Source organism: Alosa pseudoharengus, unplaced genomic scaffold (genome assembly GCF_046254945.1).
Source record: "Alosa pseudoharengus isolate Yale_2024_CS ecotype anadromous, Long Island Sound unplaced genomic scaffold, YU_APseudo_1.1 YU_APseudo_1.1_scf_12, whole genome shotgun sequence".
NCBI lineage: Eukaryota > Metazoa > Chordata > Actinopteri > Clupeiformes > Clupeidae > Alosa > Alosa pseudoharengus.
In genome coordinates, this window is record NW_027468587.1 from 357,501 (window position 1) to 377,705 (window position 20,205).

The 20,205-nt window shown below is 42.3% G+C and overlaps 1 protein-coding gene across 5 annotated transcripts in view; it reads left to right on the top strand.

The window, feature by feature from the left end:
• Nucleotides 1–20,205, top strand: part of ago3a (argonaute RISC catalytic component 3a) — a 106,215-nt gene that overhangs the window by 77,700 nt on the left and 8,310 nt on the right. For all 5 annotated transcript variants that reach the window (XM_076279661.1, XM_076279664.1, XM_076279662.1 and 2 more), the window contains exons 12-18: nucleotides 2,651–2,835; nucleotides 3,143–3,302; nucleotides 3,504–3,594; nucleotides 4,138–4,332; nucleotides 4,619–4,753; nucleotides 18,401–18,502; nucleotides 19,796–19,995. In XM_076279661.1, the coding sequence (XP_076135776.1) occupies nucleotides 2,651–2,835; nucleotides 3,143–3,302; nucleotides 3,504–3,594; nucleotides 4,138–4,332; nucleotides 4,619–4,753; nucleotides 18,401–18,502; nucleotides 19,796–19,995 (1,068 nt within the window). The remainder of the gene's footprint in view (nucleotides 1–2,650; nucleotides 2,836–3,142; nucleotides 3,303–3,503; nucleotides 3,595–4,137; nucleotides 4,333–4,618; nucleotides 4,754–18,400; nucleotides 18,503–19,795; nucleotides 19,996–20,205) is intronic.

The window sequence follows — 20,205 nt, forward strand, 5'->3', positions numbered from 1 at the left end:
ATGTGTTCAACTGTACCTGCAGTGTGTGTGTGTGTGTGTGTGTTAATAAGCCAAGTGTGTTAAAGATGTGTTCAACTGTACCTGCAGTGTGTGTGTGTGTGTGTGTGTTAATAAGCCAAGTGTGTTAAAGATGTGTTCAACTGTACCTGCAGTGTGTGTGTGTGTGTGTGTGTGTGTTAATAACCCAAGTGTGTTAAAGATGTGTTCAACTGTACCTGCAGTGTGTGTGTGTGTGTGTGTGTTAATAACCCAAGTGTGTTAAAGATGTGTTCAACTGTACCTGCAGTGTGTGTGTGTGTGTGTGTGTGTGTTAATAACCCAAGTGTGTTGTTAAAGATGTGTTCAACTGTACCTGCAGTGTGTGTGTGTGTGTTAATAACCCAAGTGTGTTAAAGATGTGTTCAACTGTACCTGCAGTGTGTGTGTGTGTGTGTGTGTTAATAACCCAAGTGTGTGTTAAAGATGTGTTCAACTGTACCTGCAGTGTGTGTGTGTGTGTTAAAGATGTGTTCAACTGTACCTGCAGTGTGTGTGTGTGTGTGTGTGTTAATAACCCAAGTGTGTTAAAGATGTGTTCAACTGTACCTGCAGTGTGTGTGTGTGTGTGTGTGTTAATAAGCCAAGTGTGTGTTAAAGATGTGTTCAACTGTACCTGCAGTGTGTGTGTGTGTGTTAAAGATGTGTTCAACTGTACCTGCAGTGTGTGTGTGTGTGTGTGTGTTAATAACCCAAGTGTGTTAAAGATGTGTTCAACTGTACCTGCAGTGTGTGTGTGTGTGTGTGTGTGTTAATAACCCAAGTGTGTTAAAGATGTGTTCAACTGTACCTGCAGTGTGTGTGTGTGTGTGTGTGTTAATAACCCAAGTGTGTTAAAGATGTGTTCAACTGTACCTGCAGTGTGTGTGTGTGTGTGTGTGTGTTAATAACCCAAGTGTGTTAAAGATGTGTTCAACTGTACCTGCAGTGTGTGTGTGTGTGTGTGTGTTAATAAGCCAAGTGTGTTAAAGATGTGTTCAACTGTACCTGCAGTGTGTGTGTGTGTGTGTGTGTTAATAAGCCAAGTGTGTTAAAGATGTGTTCAACTGTACCTGCAGTGTGTGTGTGTGTGTGTGTGTTAATAAGCCAAGTGTGTTAAAGATGTGTTCAACTGTACCTGCAGTGTGTGTGTGTGTGTGTGTGTTAATAAGCCAAGTGTGTTAAAGATGTGTTCAACTGTACCTGCAGTGTGTGTGTGTGTGTGTGTGTTAATAAGCCAAGTGTGTTAAAGATGTGTTCAACTGTACCTGCAGTGTGTGTGTGTGTGTGTGTGTTAATAAGCCAAGTGTGTTAAAGATGTGTTCAACTGTACCTGCAGTGTGTGTGTGTGTGTGTGTGTGTGTTAATAACCCAAGTGTGTTAAAGATGTGTTCAACTGTACCTGCAGTGTGTGTGTGTGTGTGTGTGTTAATAACCCAAGTGTGTTAAAGATGTGTTCAACTGTACCTGCAGTGTGTGTGTGTGTGTGTGTGTGTGTTAATAACCCAAGTGTGTTGTTAAAGATGTGTTCAACTGTACCTGCAGTGTGTGTGTGTGTGTTAATAACCCAAGTGTGTTAAAGATGTGTTCAACTGTACCTGCAGTGTGTGTGTGTGTGTGTGTGTTAATAACCCAAGTGTGTGTTAAAGATGTGTTCAACTGTACCTGCAGTGTGTGTGTGTGTGTTAAAGATGTGTTCAACTGTACCTGCAGTGTGTGTGTGTGTGTGTGTGTTAATAACCCAAGTGTGTTAAAGATGTGTTCAACTGTACCTGCAGTGTGTGTGTGTGTGTGTGTGTTAATAAGCCAAGTGTGTGTTAAAGATGTGTTCAACTGTACCTGCAGTGTGTGTGTGTGTGTTAAAGATGTGTTCAACTGTACCTGCAGTGTGTGTGTGTGTGTGTGTGTTAATAACCCAAGTGTGTTAAAGATGTGTTCAACTGTACCTGCAGTGTGTGTGTGTGTGTGTGTGTTAATAACCCAAGTGTGTTAAAGATGTGTTCAACTGTACCTGCAGTGTGTGTGTGTGTGTGTGTGTGTTAATAACCCAAGTGTGTTAAAGATGTGTTCAACTGTACCTGCAGTGTGTGTGTGTGTGTGTGTGTTAATAAGCCAAGTGTGTTAAAGATGTGTTCAACTGTACCTGCAGTGTGTGTGTGTGTGTGTGTGTGTTAATAACCCAAGTGTGTTAAAGATGTCAGAAGACACTTTCTAAGATGTGTCCACTTGCCGTATTCTGCCATACAGATTACAGGGCACTGTTGAGGAGGATTTGGGGAGATCATGATATGTTTACAAACACACGCTTGGGGAGATCATAGTATGTTTACAAACGCACGCTTGGGGAGATCATAATATGTTTACAAACACACGCTTGGGGAGATCATAGTATGTTTACAAACGCACGCTTGGGGAGATCATAATATGTTTACCAACACACACGCTTGGGGAGATCATAATATGTTTACAAACACACGCTTGGGGAGATCATAGTATGTTTACAAACACACACTTGGGGACTGTAGCATGTTTCTATTCTGTGGTCTTTGTCCATCAGCACTCTATAGGGGACTGTAGCATGTTTCTATTCTGTGGTCTATAGGGGCTCACTGTACATCTCCCTCTCTCCTCTCAGGGGCTTCACCGACCAGCTGCGTAAGATCTCCAAGGACGCTGGGATGCCCATCCAGGGGCAGCCGTGCTTCTGTAAGTACGCACAGGGAGCGGACAGCGTGGAGCCCATGTTCCGACACCTGAAGAACACCTACGCCGGCCTGCAGCTCATCATCGTCATCCTGCCCGGCAAGACCCCGGTCTACGGTAAGGGGATGGGAAGACTTTTCTTATTCACAGTTTCAGTTGGACAGCAGTACAGTCCATTTCTTCCTCTCAATGATTACTGTCAACTCTTTGAATAACAATACGTGATCAGCTGTTTAACACAAACTAGTTGTTCAACTACGGAAAAGCAGAAAGTGACAATTGTAATGTAATGTCCCCTAATTCTTCATGTAGATAAAGCATTTTCTCTCCCTCTCCCTCTCCCTCCCTCCCTCCCTCCCCCCCCTCTCTCTGTCTCTCTCTCTCTCTCTCCTTTCTTCCTTCCCTCCCTCCTTTCTCCACTTAGCTGAGGTGAAGCGGGTAGGGGACACCCTCTTGGGAATGGCCACTCAGTGTGTTCAGGTGAAGAACGTGGTGAAGACGTCACCTCAGACCCTCTCCAACCTCTGCCTCAAGATCAACGTCAAGCTTGGTGGCATCAACAACATCTTGGTGCCACACCAACGGTGAGTCCCACCCGCTCTGTGATGTAACCATCGCTCCTACCATTGGTTCTTTTAAGTCAGTGAACAGCCAGCCACAAAGCTCAAGCTTTGTCTGAGGAGTTACTGTCTGTCCGTGTGACTGTGTCGAAGTTACTGTCTGTCTGTGTGTGTGTGTCAGTGTATAATTGGTGTCTGTTTCTATCAACCCTTCTCTGGCCACAGGCCATCAGTGTTCCAGCAGCCTGTGATCTTTCTGGGGGCAGATGTCACGCACCCACCTGCTGGGGATGGGAAGAAGCCCTCTATTGCAGCGGTCAGTTTACACACACACACACACACACACACACACACACACACACACACACACACACACACTAAACACACACACACAAATAAGTGAATAAAAAAATCAATAAATAAATGCATTTACACAGAGTGAGACATAGACATATGCACATACACAGAACTCATGTTACACACACTAAATGGCTTGTGGGTAAGCAGTTTGGAAAAGCATAACTACAAGTTTCATAAATAACCAGCACTTCTGTTGCATAGCAACCTTAGCCTCTCCTAGCCTCAGTCTTTTCCACTAAACTGACTCAGGAAAGCATAGTATTCTTGAATTTCCCCTGGGGATCAATAAAGTATCTATCTATCTATCAAGTAATTATCAACAACGGAAGAAAATGGCACATAATTACTGACGTAAATGATCTTCTTTTCTCCTGCCCTGTTGTGTTCATCACCCACTCTGACCATCCCTGCTATTGTCTGTCTGTCTATCTCCTAATGGGTTTGTCTGTCTCTGTGTCTGTGTCTGTATCTATATCTGTGTCTGTCTCCGTATCTCTAGGTGGTGGGCAGCATGGATGCTCACCCCAGCCGGTACTGCGCTACGGTGCGGGTGCAGAGGCCGAGGCAGGAGGTGATCCAGGATCTGGCCTCGATGGTGCGTGAGCTGCTCATTCAGTTCTACAAGTCCACACGCTATAAGCCCACCCGCATCATCTTCTACCGGGACGGAGTGTCCGAGGGACAGTTCAGACAGGTAAGAAAGTTTTAGTTGGACACAGACACAGACCTAATTTGATCAGATCAAACTATACAGAACATACGCAAGCACTGCCTACTTATTCATGTTGTCCACATGATGCATATCTAATCAGACTATGTCCACACGATGCATATCTAATCAGACTATGCCTGCAAAAGAGTAACAATTACATACAAGATTCAGACAAACATTTTCAAGTAGCTTCCCATAAATGTAAAAAGTGTTGTGTTTCATTACACACACACACACATAACGCACAGCTCTCATTTATGTGTTAAAGGTGCTTTATTACGAGCTGTTGGCCATTCGTGAGGCCTGTATCAGTCTAGAGAAGGAGTACCAGCCTGGCATCACCTACATCGTGGTGCAGAAACGCCACCACACACGCCTCTTCTGTGCTGACCGCAACGAGAGGGTGAGTCCAGACATGCCACTGAGGGGTACAATATGTGCCTGAGTTTCCTTTGTGTAGTCTGTGTGTAGTCTGCTTCCTTTGTGTAGTCTGTGTGTAGTCTGCTTCCTTTGTGTAGTCTGTGTGTAGTCTGCTTCCTTTGTGTAGTCTGTGTGTAGTCTGCTTCCTTTGTGTAGTCTGTGTGTAGTCTGCTTCCTTTGTGTAGTCTGTGTGTAGTCTGCTTCCTTTGTGTAGTCTGTGTGTAGTCTGCTTCCTTTGTGTAGTCTGTGTGTAGTCTGCTTCCTTTGTGTAGTCTGGCTTTAGTTCATGCAGGTGCTGTAGCTGATCTTTCATAAGCTCAGGAGGTTTTCTTTTCGTTTCTCTGTGACCGCTGAAGGCCCATATGAACTACCATCGTTTGGGACATCGAAAACTTATATTTTTAATAGACTACCGTCGAAGATGCTGACTTGCAAAAGCCTCTGGATAAAACGTTATCTCCACTATCATCAGTCATGCCCCTTGATCAAAGTGGGGAATGAAATAAAAATTTGAGAACCACTGGCTTAACAAGTTACCTGCAGTCCAGAACACAGAATCTGTTGCAATATTCTAATGATCGGCGATGATATTGGCAAATGTTTGTTTTCCAAAGTAAGAATTTCACTTCACCATGCACCTTCGACAATGAATAGCTCATTACATTTGTTACTGTTAAACGTAAGCCTACCTGGTATCATTACAAACATTATTCTGTGTCCTAAAACTGGCATATTTTATGGCATTGTTTCATGTAAGTTCGTTGCAAAATCTAGAGAAATGTGTGAGGTGGTCAGCGGGGGACAATTGAGACACATTGGATTGTGCTATTACTTGAACATTCCACACTATCCACAGCTGTGGTAGGCCTATCAGGGGCAGGAGGATTACTGTTAGCGCAGGCTTTATATAAAATTCTTTAACAGAAGGCCTCGAATGTTGTCTTGTTTGTGGAGCGCTTTGCTTCGCTTCTGTAATCTCGGCTTCATTGAAAATGAGGGCTTCCCTCAATGACCCTCAGAGAATAAATAAAGGTTGAATGAATGAATGAATGCAGGCTTGCCCAAAATAAAGGCCTGTGGTTTGCGCAGCCTACAGTAAATAACAGACCCGCCAGAATGTGCGTTATGATGCTTTTTTACGAGCAAGATGTTTTTGGTACCCTACGCACACTGCATGTTCTTAAATAACAATGATCATCAGTAATGATCATCATTGATCATCATTAATTTGGGTAAATGGGCAAGCGTGACCACCTTGATTGGCTGATGATTGTAACGCGGGCATGATTCCTAACACCTCCCTTACGATGAGTGACAGGTGACAGGTCTCAGAATGCGTGCGCTACACAAGGATGGAAGATTATGAATAACTGGGGCCGTAGGCTATTCACAAAGGCTTTTATCTTACTACTAGGAGTAGGCTACTCCTAAATCGCACTTAAAGATTTTAGCTTGGAGTTTTCTCTAAAAAAAAAGTAATTCACAAAGCCTTTCAGACAACTCTTAAACTAGGAGTGAGTCTTCGTGGCTATGGATGACGTCATTACTCATGCACGAGCTTGACTGAAGTGACCACCTTGATTGGCTGACGATTGTAACGCGGGAATTCCAAACACCTCTCTTCCGATGATGAGTGACAGGTGACAGGTCGGAGAATGCGTGCGCTACACAAGTAGTGCGAAGGACGGAAGATGATTAATAACTGAATAAAAAGACCTAGCCTAAATGAATAAAGAGTAAGGCAAAACAAATAGCCTAGTAGCCTAATGAAACATAGGCCTATGGATTGATGCAGTAGCCTACCTTTGCAACATTATTAAATTAATCTGTCACCATATGCCTAGGCTACGTTTGCAAAGAGGAGAACATTTTAATTTGATTCACAATGAAACGTTACATTTCATTTACATGTTAACAATGAGTAGTTTTGGTTGTTGTTGGTGGCGTTATTGCATCCCTTTTATGAATGCAAAATTGTTCCCTCGCATTGGAAGCTCCTGTTGCGCGCTACGCATTTCAAAACATCGCAACGTAAGATGCCACAAAAAAGCTGTTTATGAATAGGTCTTAGTGAGTTAGGAGTCCTCTCGACTTAAGCTGTCCCAGACTTAGGTGCTACTTTTAGGTCTAAAATGCTTCGTGAATTACTTTTTGTGAAAAAATTAGGAGTCTTAAAGTTAGGAGTGACACGCCCATTATTTTTAGGAGTTGCTCCTAAATTCGCCAGTTAGGAGCTACTTTTAGCCTTAAAATTCTTTGTGAATACGGCCCCTGAATAAAAAGGCCTAGCCTAAATGAATCAAGGCAAAACAAATAGCCTAGTAGCCTGAAAGCCATGAAACATACGGATTGATGTAGTAGCCTATCTTTGTAAAATTATTAAATTATTCTGTTACTATGCCTACGTTTGCAAAAGAGAACATTTTAATTTGATTCACAATAATGTTACATTTAATTAACATGTTGACAATGATTAGCCTAGTTTTGGTTGTTGTTGGCGGCGTTATTGCATGTTAGTTATGCCTACAATGCAAAATTCCTTCCTCACGATTGGAAGCTCCTGTAGCTGCAGGATTTCAAAACGGGGCAAAATGCCGCAGGTTTGTGAATAGGTCTGTGAGTAAGGAGTCCTCTTGACTTCTTTTAAGATGTCAGAGGTGGGAAGGTGTGATTTTCTGGGGGCAGGGCCGGATTAATTTCAATTCAATTTATTGTGCTTATAGAGCGCCAAAACATAACACATGTATCATGGCGCTTTACAGAATGTAGGCAATCAGAGAAAAAAGGAAAGAAAGGAAGAAAAGAAAAGCAAGAGAGAGGCCCATGGGTAACAGGGGCGAGGAAAAACTCCCTAGAATTGGAGATATATATAGGAAGAAACCTCGAGCAGATCCACGACTCAAGGGCCTGACCCATCTGCCTAGGGTCAGTACATGACAGTAAGGTCTGTATACATGACAAATGCATATGATAGTCGGGTGTAGAGAATAAGACATGGTGTTAAGCACTTGAGCTGAAAGTTACAAGAGGTGGGATGATTACGTATCCGTTATGGTAATTCATTATTCCTGATTTAGTGACAAAGTTCAATAGTCCAGCGTTGGAATTGTCCAGGGGAAGGGAGTTGTCAAGGGGCATGTGGTGGGTTGGCAGACGGGCCAGTAATCCGGGCAGAGTTGTCATAGGCAGGTGGTGGGTCACTAGGCTGTACGGGCCAGGAGTCCAGATAGGGGGCAGTAATAGGGCAATCGAGGATGGGACTTCAGGTGAGATGGGTGAGAGGAGGGCCAACACACGGATGGTTGATGACTGGTGATGATGTACCTCACAAGTGAGGTACAGTAAGGGGGAAGAAAAAGAGATGTAGAGTGGGTTAGTATTACTGAAAATCAAAATGGTTAATGTCAATAAGTAATCAGTAGTACTATATATTGTTACAGTATACCATGGTGAGAATAGGCAAGAGAGGGAGAGTTGAGAGAGAGAGAGAAGGGGGGAGAGGAGAGGGGGGGGGGGTTGTACAGCGTGACACATGAAAAGTCCATGACAGCATTATGCTAAAGCAGCATAACTAAGGCATGGTGAGGGGTAGTCGACACCAGCGCAGGTATGGTCAGTGACCACCATCGCACGCGCGACTGGGGTGCTAGTCACACGAGGACTCAGCAAGGTGGTCCATTCCAAAAACCCTGAGGTGGGTGAATTTCCACGCACCATACCTAACTATGGGAGGCAGTAAAGAGGTATGTTTTAAGTCTAGACTTAAAGCTCTTTAGACAGGCGTTATTGCAGCCAGCGTATAGAGCATTGCAATAATCAATCCTTGAGGTGACAAAAGCATGGATTAATTTCTCAGCGTCTGGTAAGGATAAAGACTTGTTCCTTAAATGATAAAATGAAGCTTTGGTAATCTGTTTTATGTGATTACTTAGTGATAGGTCTTGGTCAATTGTAACTCCTAGATTTTTAACACATGTGGATGAGGATAGTTGAAGATCAGTAAATGTAGCCTGTGATGAGGATAGGATATCCCTCATCTTTTTAGGACCTAAAACCATGACTTCTGTTTTATCGGAGTTCAAAAGCAGGACATTATTTGTCATCCATGTCTTTATGTCTCGTATACATGTGTCAAGTTTGGCTAACGGTGTCAATTCGTCAGGTTTTATGGAAAGGTATAGTTGTGTATCGTCTGCATAAGAATGAAATTTAATGCCATGTTTCCTAATTTCTAGAGGAAGCGTATAGAGAGAAAATAACAGGGGCCCTAGTACTGAGCCTTGAGGCACCCCATATTTTACCATAGTCTGGGTAGACGGTTTATTGTGAACCTGTACAAATTGTCTGCGGTTAGAAAGGTATGATCTAAACCAAGCGAGTGCTGAGTCTTTAATGCCTATCGAATGTTCAAGCCTGTGGAGTAGTATGTTATGGTCTATGGTGTCAATGGCAGCACTGAGGTCCAGGAGGACCAATATTGATATATGTCCATTATCGGCAGTGATGAGGAGGTCATTAAAAACTTTAACTAAGGCTGATTCAGTACTGTGGTGAGCTCTGAAACCAGACTGATATAATTCTTGGATTTTATTCATATGCAAGAAGGTACCAATTTGTTTCGACACTATTTTGTCTAGTATTTTTGACAAAAAAGGGAGATAAGATATAGGCCTATAGTTGGCCAGGTGGTTAGGGTCAAAGGTAGGTTTTTTGAGGGATGGCTTAATGACAGATAACTTAAACGACTGTGGTACATGCCCTGATAGCAGTGAGTTATTTATAATCTGGAGCAAAGCATTATCCAAGAAAGGGAGAGCAGTCTTCAGAAGATAGGTAGGAATAGGATCTAGTAGACTAGTTGTAGATTTTGATGAAGATATTGTGGAAGTGAGGTCTAATATGTCAATAGGTGTAAATGAATTCAACGTTGTTCGTCTCATCTGTGATTCAATTATGTTTTCGCTACCGTTCAGCAATGGAGTATGAATATTTGGTGAGACTGATTGGATATTAATCTTATCTCTAATTGTTTCAATTTTGTCATTGAAAAAGTTCATGAAGTCATTACTGTTTAGGCAAATAGGGATAGATTCGGTTACTTCGGTGTGGCTCTTCGTCAGGCGGGAGATTGTGGTAAAGAGAAATGTTGTATTGTTTTTGTTTTCTTCGATCAGCGAGGAATAGTAGGTTGACTTGGCTTCGTTGAGTGCTTTTTTGTAGGTGATAGGGCTATCTTTCCATGCTTGGCAAAAAACTTCCAATTTAGTGGTACGCCATTTTTGTTCAAGTTTGTTTGAGTGTTTTTGTCTGTGTGGTATACCATGGAGCACGCCTTACTTGTTTTCTCATTCTCTTTTTGAGTGGTGCAATCAAGGGTTGAGTGTAATGAGTTCATCACATTATCAGTTAACAAGTCGACCTCGGCTGGATTAAGGAATGGGCCTTCTGATAGGCCTACCACATGAGTCCGGAATGGGGCAAGCGTAAGCGAAATTTTTTCTAGAAAGTCTGCATTAGTTTTTTTCGATAAGCCGCGGCTGTAGTATTCAGCTAAATTAGGTACTGCATGTTGTAATGTCATTGTAAAAGTAATTAGATGGTGGTCAGTTAAGGTCGGGTGTTGTGGCAAGATTGTTAACTGCTCTATGTTTATGCCGTATGACAAGACTAGATCAATAGTATGGTTATCTCGGTGCGTGGGTGAATTAACATTTTGGCAGAACCCGACATGGTCAATTAGGGATTGAAATGCAATTGTGAGACAATCGTTCACATTATCCATATGAATATTAAAATCACCCAATATAAGTATTTTTTCTGTTTGGATAGTTAAAGTGGAAAGGAAATCAGAAAATTCCTCTAAGAATTCAGTGTAGGGGCCAGGGGGTCTATACAATGTGACCACAGTTACAGGCTGATCAGTTTTCCAGTCTGGCGGTAAAAAATTGAGGACTAGAACTTCAAAAGATTTAAACTTGTGTGTGAGCTTGGGAGATGTGAGAAGACTAGATTGATAGATTGTAGCTACTCCACCTCCCCTGCCAGTGTGGCGTGGTCAAGGATTAAAGTTCTCCGTCATAGGACGGATTTCCGTCAATTTGATTTTAGAAATGTCATATTTGAGATCGATGCAGATCCGATGAGGAAAAAAAATAGGAGGGGGGGCGGGGCTATCACCTTTGCTTTTTCAAAGAACACGTATGGAGGACTATAACGGTCTAAAAATTGGATTATAGTGACACATTAGATACAGCTGATGAGGTTGGCCAATCCGTTTAACTTTTTTGGATATGATATTGTGAGCTCTGTGCGAATTCGGAGAAGAAGCGGCTGTGTTCTTTCCGTGCATCAATGTAGACAATTTTTTTACTATCGCGAACTCTTGTCAGGGGAGGTCATTCATTTTGGGTGTCACCTATGACTTGAACAGATAGCCTTCTATGCCACCCGATGTAGGCTACTATTATTGTTACAGTTTTTAATCAATGCAACTAACATTATGTGTAAATCGACGCAATATAAACCGTAGCCTATGCAATTTATTATCCCGTCTGTTATGACATGTACAACAATGTTTTTCACAATTTGCAACGGAAGGTTTTGACTGAGCGTGTTAGCATAAAAAAAATAATATCACTGTCATCATCGCGAACTGTTGAGTAAGGGGGTCAGTCTGTTTGTGACGCACAGACAGCCTTGTAGCCTATTTTGCTTAGGCCTCACTTTTAATGACAGTAGGTTGTGAGTGTATGTTGACAAAAAAAATCCATACAATTAAAATAGTCAACTTAAAACTTTGCTATAAAATATTATTAATTTATAGCACAAAACTATAACCAGTAGGCCTACCAGAACCTCGCATATTGGCGTCATGATTTGTGTGCGTCTATTTGGCAAGGCCACTAGCTGTCATGGATGCGTTGTTGCTAAAGGAAGGCAGGTGTCAAAAGTTAAAAATTAAATGGAGATGGGCAGCTGTTGGAAACGGGGGAGAACTAACAAGCCATGGTGTAAAGAAATTAAAGTGCCAGGGGTTTGCTTTTGCGCGGTTCGCTGCAAGAAAATTGTTTATGGATGCAATAGGAAAACGTTTTAGCACGCCACCAATCAGAAGACCGCCATAAGGTTAACGTTCGTGCACTTCAGGACATCTTCCCTACCTGGTGCAACTAGCCACCACGACAGAGGTAGGCTACGTTTATCTATGGCTGACCGTTTTTACGTTTAGAAAGTAGGCTACGCATGTTCTTTCATAGCGCAACACGACCTGTCCCTCACCATATCGCAACCTCTTGTCAACCTTATACAGTCTGTTGCTGAAGACGAAAGCACCGTCTCCAGATTGTCGTTATCAAATGCGCAGACCTCCTGCATGAGCACACACAGTATTGCTGCTCATTGGAAAACTGAGTTGTCTATAAAACTCAAAATTACCATGTTTTCATTAAATGCGGATGAGGCAACAAATGGAAATATGAACAATATCTAGAATGTTCTGATTCGTTACTTTGATGAGGAAATGGGAAGTCTTGCAAACTTGATTTTATAGATTTTACTTGGTGTTGAATTGCATATTAACAAGAAAAAAATCTCCCCTTTAAACACTTTTGGCCTGAAGTAATTAAATAAGAGTGTGTTAAAGCCTTTCTACAATATTGCTGCAGTAGAAAAGAACAGCAATGGCTAATCAGCAATGGTCAGGGATGGTACTAAAATATATTTTTGTTCATCAGGAAAACTCAATCTCAATCAAGAACACTCTCAATTCGCCTTATTCACATGGTGGCCATTGGCGGCTAAAACGAGGCTACAGGGTACACAAACCATAGGATTGTTATGTTCTATGCATTCACCTGTAGGTGGCATTAATTATATAGTAAGTGTACCCTGTAGCCTCGTTTTGGTTTAAACAATGGCCGCCGTGTGAATAAGGCGAATACTCCCTTTACTTTGCTGTTTGCATCTTTTTGTACATTAAAAACCAATAGGTTGTGACCGCAAAAGGGGTGTTATCTCTATAGGTAGATAAGAACAACGTATGACTTATGGCCTGAAAAAAGTTCAGTCAAACGATTTTTTTTCACTTTAATCCCTGGGCGTGGTACATGATAATTCAAATGGGAGGGAGGTGTAGACTCATTAAATGGAAGGTATTCATCTGGTTTAAGCCAGGTTTCAGTAAGGCACATAACATCTATATGATTGTCAGTAATAATTTCATTAACCAAGGCAGTTTTATTTGACAGTGATCGAATATTAAGTAAAGCAAGTGTAAGTTGCGTTTTTGGAGGAATTTGCTTCACCGAAGAAGTTTTTATCGTAATAACATTGCTACGAATAATTCCCCTAGTGGGTCGAGAAAGAGTTGACAGTCTTGGTACAGAGACCCTCTCTATTTGGCCTTGTATGCCCTGTATACCTGGGTGACTGTTAGGACGGCAGAGATCTGTGTAAGACCTTATCTCTGCTTCCTGGATCTCTGGGCACAAATGTCTGATGGCCCCCTTCCCCCCAGCCAACGTGAATCGGGTGGTTAGTTAAAGGAATTATCCGGAGTAAAATGCACTTCAGATCAATTTACGGATGATTGGGAGTACATACGTTGAGTTGACACCCAAATCATGTCATTTGGATGTGTTTTGAGAAAGTTCGATGTTACCGTTTTTAGTCAAAGCTCGTTAGCCTGGACGTGACGCGGGCATGTCATTTTGCCGCTACAAAACGCTATTTTTATACCTCTTCTACAGTTACAAACAACATTACACTTACGTGGTAGTGAGTAGAGAGTCCCTAAAGCCAAACCGAAGTATCCCGAGGTCTTTATGTGGTCGGATAGAGAGTCCAGAATGAATTTAATCAAGCCAGTACCTTTCCGGAAATGTTTTGTAGCGGCGAAATGACATGCCCGCGTCACGTCCAGGCTAACGAGCTTTGACTAAAAACGGTAACATCGAACTTTCTCAAAACACATCCAAATGACATGATTTGGGTGTCAACTCAACGTATGTACTCCCAATCATCCGTAAATTTGGCTTTGTCAGAACTGAAGAGCTGTGGACGGCACGGCACGGTATGCCCAATGAAAATAAATTAACGCAACACAACACAGACCCAGCTTCTCTCGCGTCAGTCACTGACATGAACGAAACACAGAACCCGCTTCTCTCACGGCAGTCACTGACAGTAACCTAGAATAAATTCATGGGGAAAAACACTTCCCCATGACAAAGACATCGTAAAACACTGAAAGTTAATATTTTCAGGGCTCTACAGTGCGCCCATTTCACTCGCACATGCGAGTAAAAATGATGCCGTGCGAGTGCAAAAAAATATTTAGGCGCACTGGTGCGAATGACTTCTAACCATGTCAATGTTTGTCTACAAAATACACCGCAACATCGAGAAACATTACTGGTGCAAACCATAGAATCACGTCGCGAATGCAGCATAAAAACTACACCTCCCATCAACGTTAGCAGTTTCGCGTTGTGACTCGCTATCAAATCCAAGAGCGCACAGAAAAAGCGGAAAGTTAGACTAGCCAGCCAAGATGCAAAGATTGAAGAAATGAGTTATTCTATCCACCGAATTCATTGGATATAGGAGGAACAGGATGAGATTCTGAGAATGCAGTGAGAGAAGGAAAGGTAACCTAACATGCCTTTTAGCCCAGTTGACGTATTGGCTGCAATATGCAAAATATAGCTGTAGCGAACGAACCGGCACAAAAGTACCCTCCCGTAATACTCCCATTTTATTCAAAGGTAGAACACTACTGACAACTCCAGGGTTCCACGCATGTATGTTTGTTTACACCGAATACAAGCTGAAGTGAAAAACGAAAGTAGGCCTAACGTTTGCCTACTGCCCCCATCAATGCAGATATTTCAAATAAAAACTAAAAGTATAAAACATATATCCTTGATTAATGTTGGGTTTTGTGGAAGAGAAAATGGACTGTTTTAGTAGTAGTAGTCTATTAGGCAGTATGCAGCCAGATAGGTCACCATGGGCATATTTGGATTAGCTATAGATGGATTCACAAATAAATAAATTGGCCTACATTTGGCAGGATACTTGATATACAGGCTAAATGCAAATATGGCAATGTATTATATTATTTTACATTAACAAAATGTAGGAAAATAGAACAGACTGAAAATAAAGTAGGCACTGATCTTTAAAATCCTGTTTCCTGTAGCCTAAATGTTGTCAGTCATTCTTAATATTCGCAATTGGTGCACTGGCATGTTTAACTGTTAGCTGCAGTATAATGTTAGATTATGTGTAAGTTAAGTACAGAACTGACTGTGCTCCCAAATTTTTGTCTGTGCTCCTACATTTTTTAACTTGGGCGCACAAGTGCTCCTGAAAAAAAATGTTAGTGTAGAGCCCTGATTTTGTCACTAGCAACATACATCTGTCCTTTGTCAAATGTAGGCCTATTATGTTCCAAGTAGCCTATGCGTAATTCTGCTTCATAAAGTTGAACAAATACATTTGCTTATCTCACAGAAAAATATAAATAGCCAGTTAGGGTCTACAGTGCAGAGTTGGTAAGTTATGGTAGGCCAACTTGCAGTGAACATACAAACAGGGGAAATTCTTTCTCTTGTAGCTGAGTAGCCTCAGGTGCGCACGTAAGGCCGAACATGCAAGCGCCAATGAATCGTGCTCTCACGACAATCACGCCGTTAAACTTAAATAGGTTAACATCACTCTAAGTTCGCCTTCAAGCAAGGAAAACAATGATTTGAAGACATCTGTTTCGTTGGAAGGGCAAGGGGTAGCAAAAGGGCAACACAGAGACAGGCCCGATGGCAGGGCTGTTATGAGAGTATTAAAATATGGGATATTCTACGGGAAAACATTAAAACGGCAAGACAGCGGGGGAAAGTTAAAATACGTGATAAACACGGAAAAAGTCGGCATGCATTGTTTCGGTCCCCGTGCACAGGGATTATTATGTAATATAGGTTTAGTCAGAATTTATTTTTTTTTATTTATTTTTTTCGCATGCCCAAATTTCCGTCAATGAGTCCTGGGACACTGAAAGACCGGGGTACACGAAACTTGGTGGGCATGTAACCCCACATGGATAGCATGGAACCATCGTTTTTCGTTTTGATCTGTAGCCCCCCCGCTGGACTGGACCCCCCGAAAGGAGGGTAGGGCAGACACAGTTTTCTGTGAATATCTCGAAAACCGTAGGGTTTAGGAGGACCTTTTTTTTTTTTGCATGTTGATCTCAAGGGGCCAGGTCAACCCATTCCATAACCACTCATTTCATGTATAGCGCCACCTAGTTAAACACAAAAAAGTAAAAATGAGGTGTTGTAATTAAAGGTATCTGTGACCTAACATAGTCAAAACTGCACGAAATTGGAAGTGTAGGATCATTATGAGACCCTCTGTATGCACGCCAAATTTTGTGGAATTCCGTTCATGAGGGGCCGCACAATAAATAAATTTATGTTACTATACACCAACTGGCCTGTAGGTGGCCGGAGACAGTTTTCTGTGAATATCTCGAGAACCGTAGGGCCTAGGAGGTCCACCTTTTTTATGTATGTTGGTCTTAAGGGGGCATGTCAACCCATCCCATTACCACTTATTTCATGTATAGCGCCACCTAGTTAAAAATTAAAAAGCAAAAAATTAGGTGTTTTCATCACAATATCTCTGGCTGACAAGGTCAAAACTGCACAAAATTAAAAGTGTAGGATCATTGTGACACCCTCCGAATGCATGCCAAGTTTTGTGTACTTTCGTTCATGGGGGGCCTTACAATAAAATAATTTATCTGTACATTTAGTGACACAAAACTTGGTGGGCATGTACCCCCACATGGATAGCATGGAACCGTCATTTTTCGTTTTGATCTGTAGCCCCCCCGCTCGACTGGACCCCCCGAAAGGAGGGTAGGGCAGACACAGTTCTCTGTGAATATCTTGAGAACTGTAGGACCTTGGATGACCATTTTTTTCCGTATGTTTGCCTCCAGGGGTCATGTTAACCCATTTCATGTGCACACATGTGCACAAACAGATACAAACACACACAAACACATACATTCACAGTAATCATACGTATGACACATACTCACACAGTAGACATATGTACGGTTGCATGCACAGGCACATACGCAGGCACACACACAAGCACGCACACACACACACACACACCCACACACACACACACACACACTCTCACACACACACACACACATAACATAAACATAACACAAACAATCAAGAATTTCTCAGAATTATGAACAGGCAAGATGGAGGTGGGGTTGTATAAAATTAATTTTACATGTGAAATCTATGAACTAATCATGTTTTGGTACTTGTTGTCTAGCAGATACCAGTGAGAATTGAGTGTGGATAATGCAATTTAGTGAGACAGTTAGAATCATATAGGCCTTTCAGCGTGATTTCTTTTTGTGGAAAAAATGTGCAGGACTGGGCGGCGGTCATATTTTGTACCGCTCTGCAGTACATCTAGTTTGTCATATTATTAATCACATATGATTATTTGTGAAATTGTGCAAACAGGCACAACACATTTGAAAAGGAAGGACTGGTAGCATGCAAGCTCACGGGAAAGATTGATTTAAGAACGTTATCACAGTGTGTGGCTGTGGCGCGGGCGGAAGACGGCGACAATTGGCAGGGGAGGGTCATTTCTTTTTTAACAATTCTGTCGGAGGGTCATTGAACAATTTCTAGCAGGCAAGGGAGGGTCATGCAACTTGCAACTGAACACTCAAAATTCCTCCGGTGGCCCCTTCAATAAATAACAAACAGTCCCTAGATTGCTGCTGGGCTATATGTCTTGGTTCATGTCTGTTAACAACTCATTGCCGTCAAACGCATAGCCCATCTCGCGGTTGCATCCATTACAAACAAACATGCAATGTGAACGTCTGGGATTGGGGAGAGCACTAAATGCTCTACTGAATAAGCACGAAACCTTTAAATGAAAAACACTCTTTAATAATAAAAAAAAAATAAACCGCTAATGAAGTAAACTTGTGACCATCAAAAATCGTTTATCGCCTGTAACTCCGTGATAACAGGACGTAACAGGAAGGCATTTGGCTGAGCAACGGCGGTTAATATGCTCTATATTTTGTCCAAATGATGTCTGTCTATCATCGTTGCACTCGGAGAAAACCAGAATGTTTAATTTGTCCTGCGTTTCTTCTACGGCTGCAAACGGGATTCACTCGCAGTTAACCAAATATTTCTTTATTAGGGCAGGGCAGGCATATTTCTGGCTATTAAATTATTTTGCTGCTAAAGTCTGTAGTGAAGTCTGTGTAGGGTTTTTCAGGCTCCATTTCTTTTTACGAGACACCCTGCTCACTTGAGCCATCTACCGGTTGTTTGGGTTGTTGCAGCGGCTCACTGGGAAAATACAAATTAAAGTCGCGTGATACCGCGTGATCCCACGCGCGGACCGCGAGTGAAGCTGGCCAAGTCGAAGCACTGCCCACTGTACCATAGTTTCCTCATTGTTTTCTCATCGTTTTCTTTTTTTTCACTATGAACTACCATCGTTTCCTCATCATTTTCTCATCGTTTCCTCATCGTTTTCTCATCGTTTCCTCTTTTTTCACTTCCAGGTTGGACGAAGCGGAAACATTCCTGCTGGAACAACAGTGGATACAGACATCACACACCCCTATGAGTTCGACTTTTACCTCTGCAGTCATGCGGGAATACAGGTACTCCACACACACACACACACACACACACACACACACACCTCTAAGTGATCGTCTTAATATTCATCCCATTCTGTGAAACTGCAGTAATTGCCTCCCCACCTGCATCGAATGGGCTTTGGGAAATCATTATTTAGCGGGTAATTTTCCATTAGTTATGACTGATTACAGTGGCCCTAAACCTCACTGTCATGGGCTGTTATTCAAGCTGCTGTATGCCAATGTCCCAGACACGTGCTGCTTAATAGCCTATAAAGGCAAACTAAACCAGGCTGGCAAGGATGATGTCTTTTTCCCCACTGTTATCCTCTCTTGTTACTTCTTTCATATGTCATTATGTTGTACTGATAGATATACAGTAGATAGCTTGTGTCTTCTGTGGTGCAGCTCATCTTGACTCTGATTGGCTCATTGGGTACTAGCTGGCCCTTCTTTAGGTGGCGACGGCCTACATACAGTGTTGGGAATAGTATAGCTACATACAGTGTTCAGAATAGCATAGCTACATACAGTGTTGGGAATAGTATAGCTACATACAATGTTGGGAATAGCATAGCTACATACAGTGTTCAGAATAGCATAGCTACATACAGTGTTCAGAATAGCATAGCTACATACAGTGTTGGGAATAGTATAGCTACATACAGTGTTCAGAATAGCATAGCTACATACAGTGTTCAGAATAGTATAGCTACATACAGTGTTGGGAATAGTATAGCTACATACAGTGTTCAGAATAGCATAGCTACATACAGTGTTCAGAATAGCATAGCTACATACAGTGTTGGGAATAGTATAGCTACATACAGTGTTCAGAATAGCATAGCTACATACAGTGTTCAGAATAGTATAGCTACATACAGTGTTGGGAATAGTATAGCTACATACAGTGTTCAGAATAGCATAGCTACATACAGTGTTGGGAATAGCATAGCTACATACAGTGTTAGGAATAGCATAGCTACATACAGTGTTGGGAATAGTATAGCTACATACAGTGTTCAGAATAGCATAGCTACATACAGTGTTCAGAATAGCATAGCTACATACAGTGTTGGGAATAGCATGGGAATAGCATAGCTGCATACAGTGTTCGGAATAGCACAGATGGCGCTTCCTCTTTTTGGCACAGTTCATGTTTGCCATGATGGCTAATCTTGGTTCTGATTGGCCATGATGGCTTATCTTGGTTCTGATTGGCCATGATGGCTAATCTTGGTTTTGATTGGCCATGATGGCTAATCTTGGTTCTGATTGGCCATGATGGCTAATCTTGGTTCTAATTGGCCACAGGGCACAAGCCGGCCCTCCCACTACCACGTGCTGTGGGACGACAACTGCTTCACGGCGGACGAGTTCCAGCTGCTCACCTACCAGCTGTGCCACACCTACGTGCGCTGCACCCGCTCCGTCTCCATCCCCGCGCCAGCCTACTACGCCCACCTGGTGGCCTTCCGCGCACGCTACCACCTGGTGGACAAGGAGCACGACAGGTGGGGACACGAGAAAATGACCCTTGCAGAACACATCCGCCGATGACTGAAAATTGGCATCTAAGATCTGAGGCCACAATACATAATGTTACATGATTTATGGTTTAAATTCAAATGAGTATTTAAGGCAAATGTAACGTACACCAGGGACTGTTGATGAGGTGCTGGTAAATTATTGCATAACTTATAACTTATTACAGAGAAGTGCCA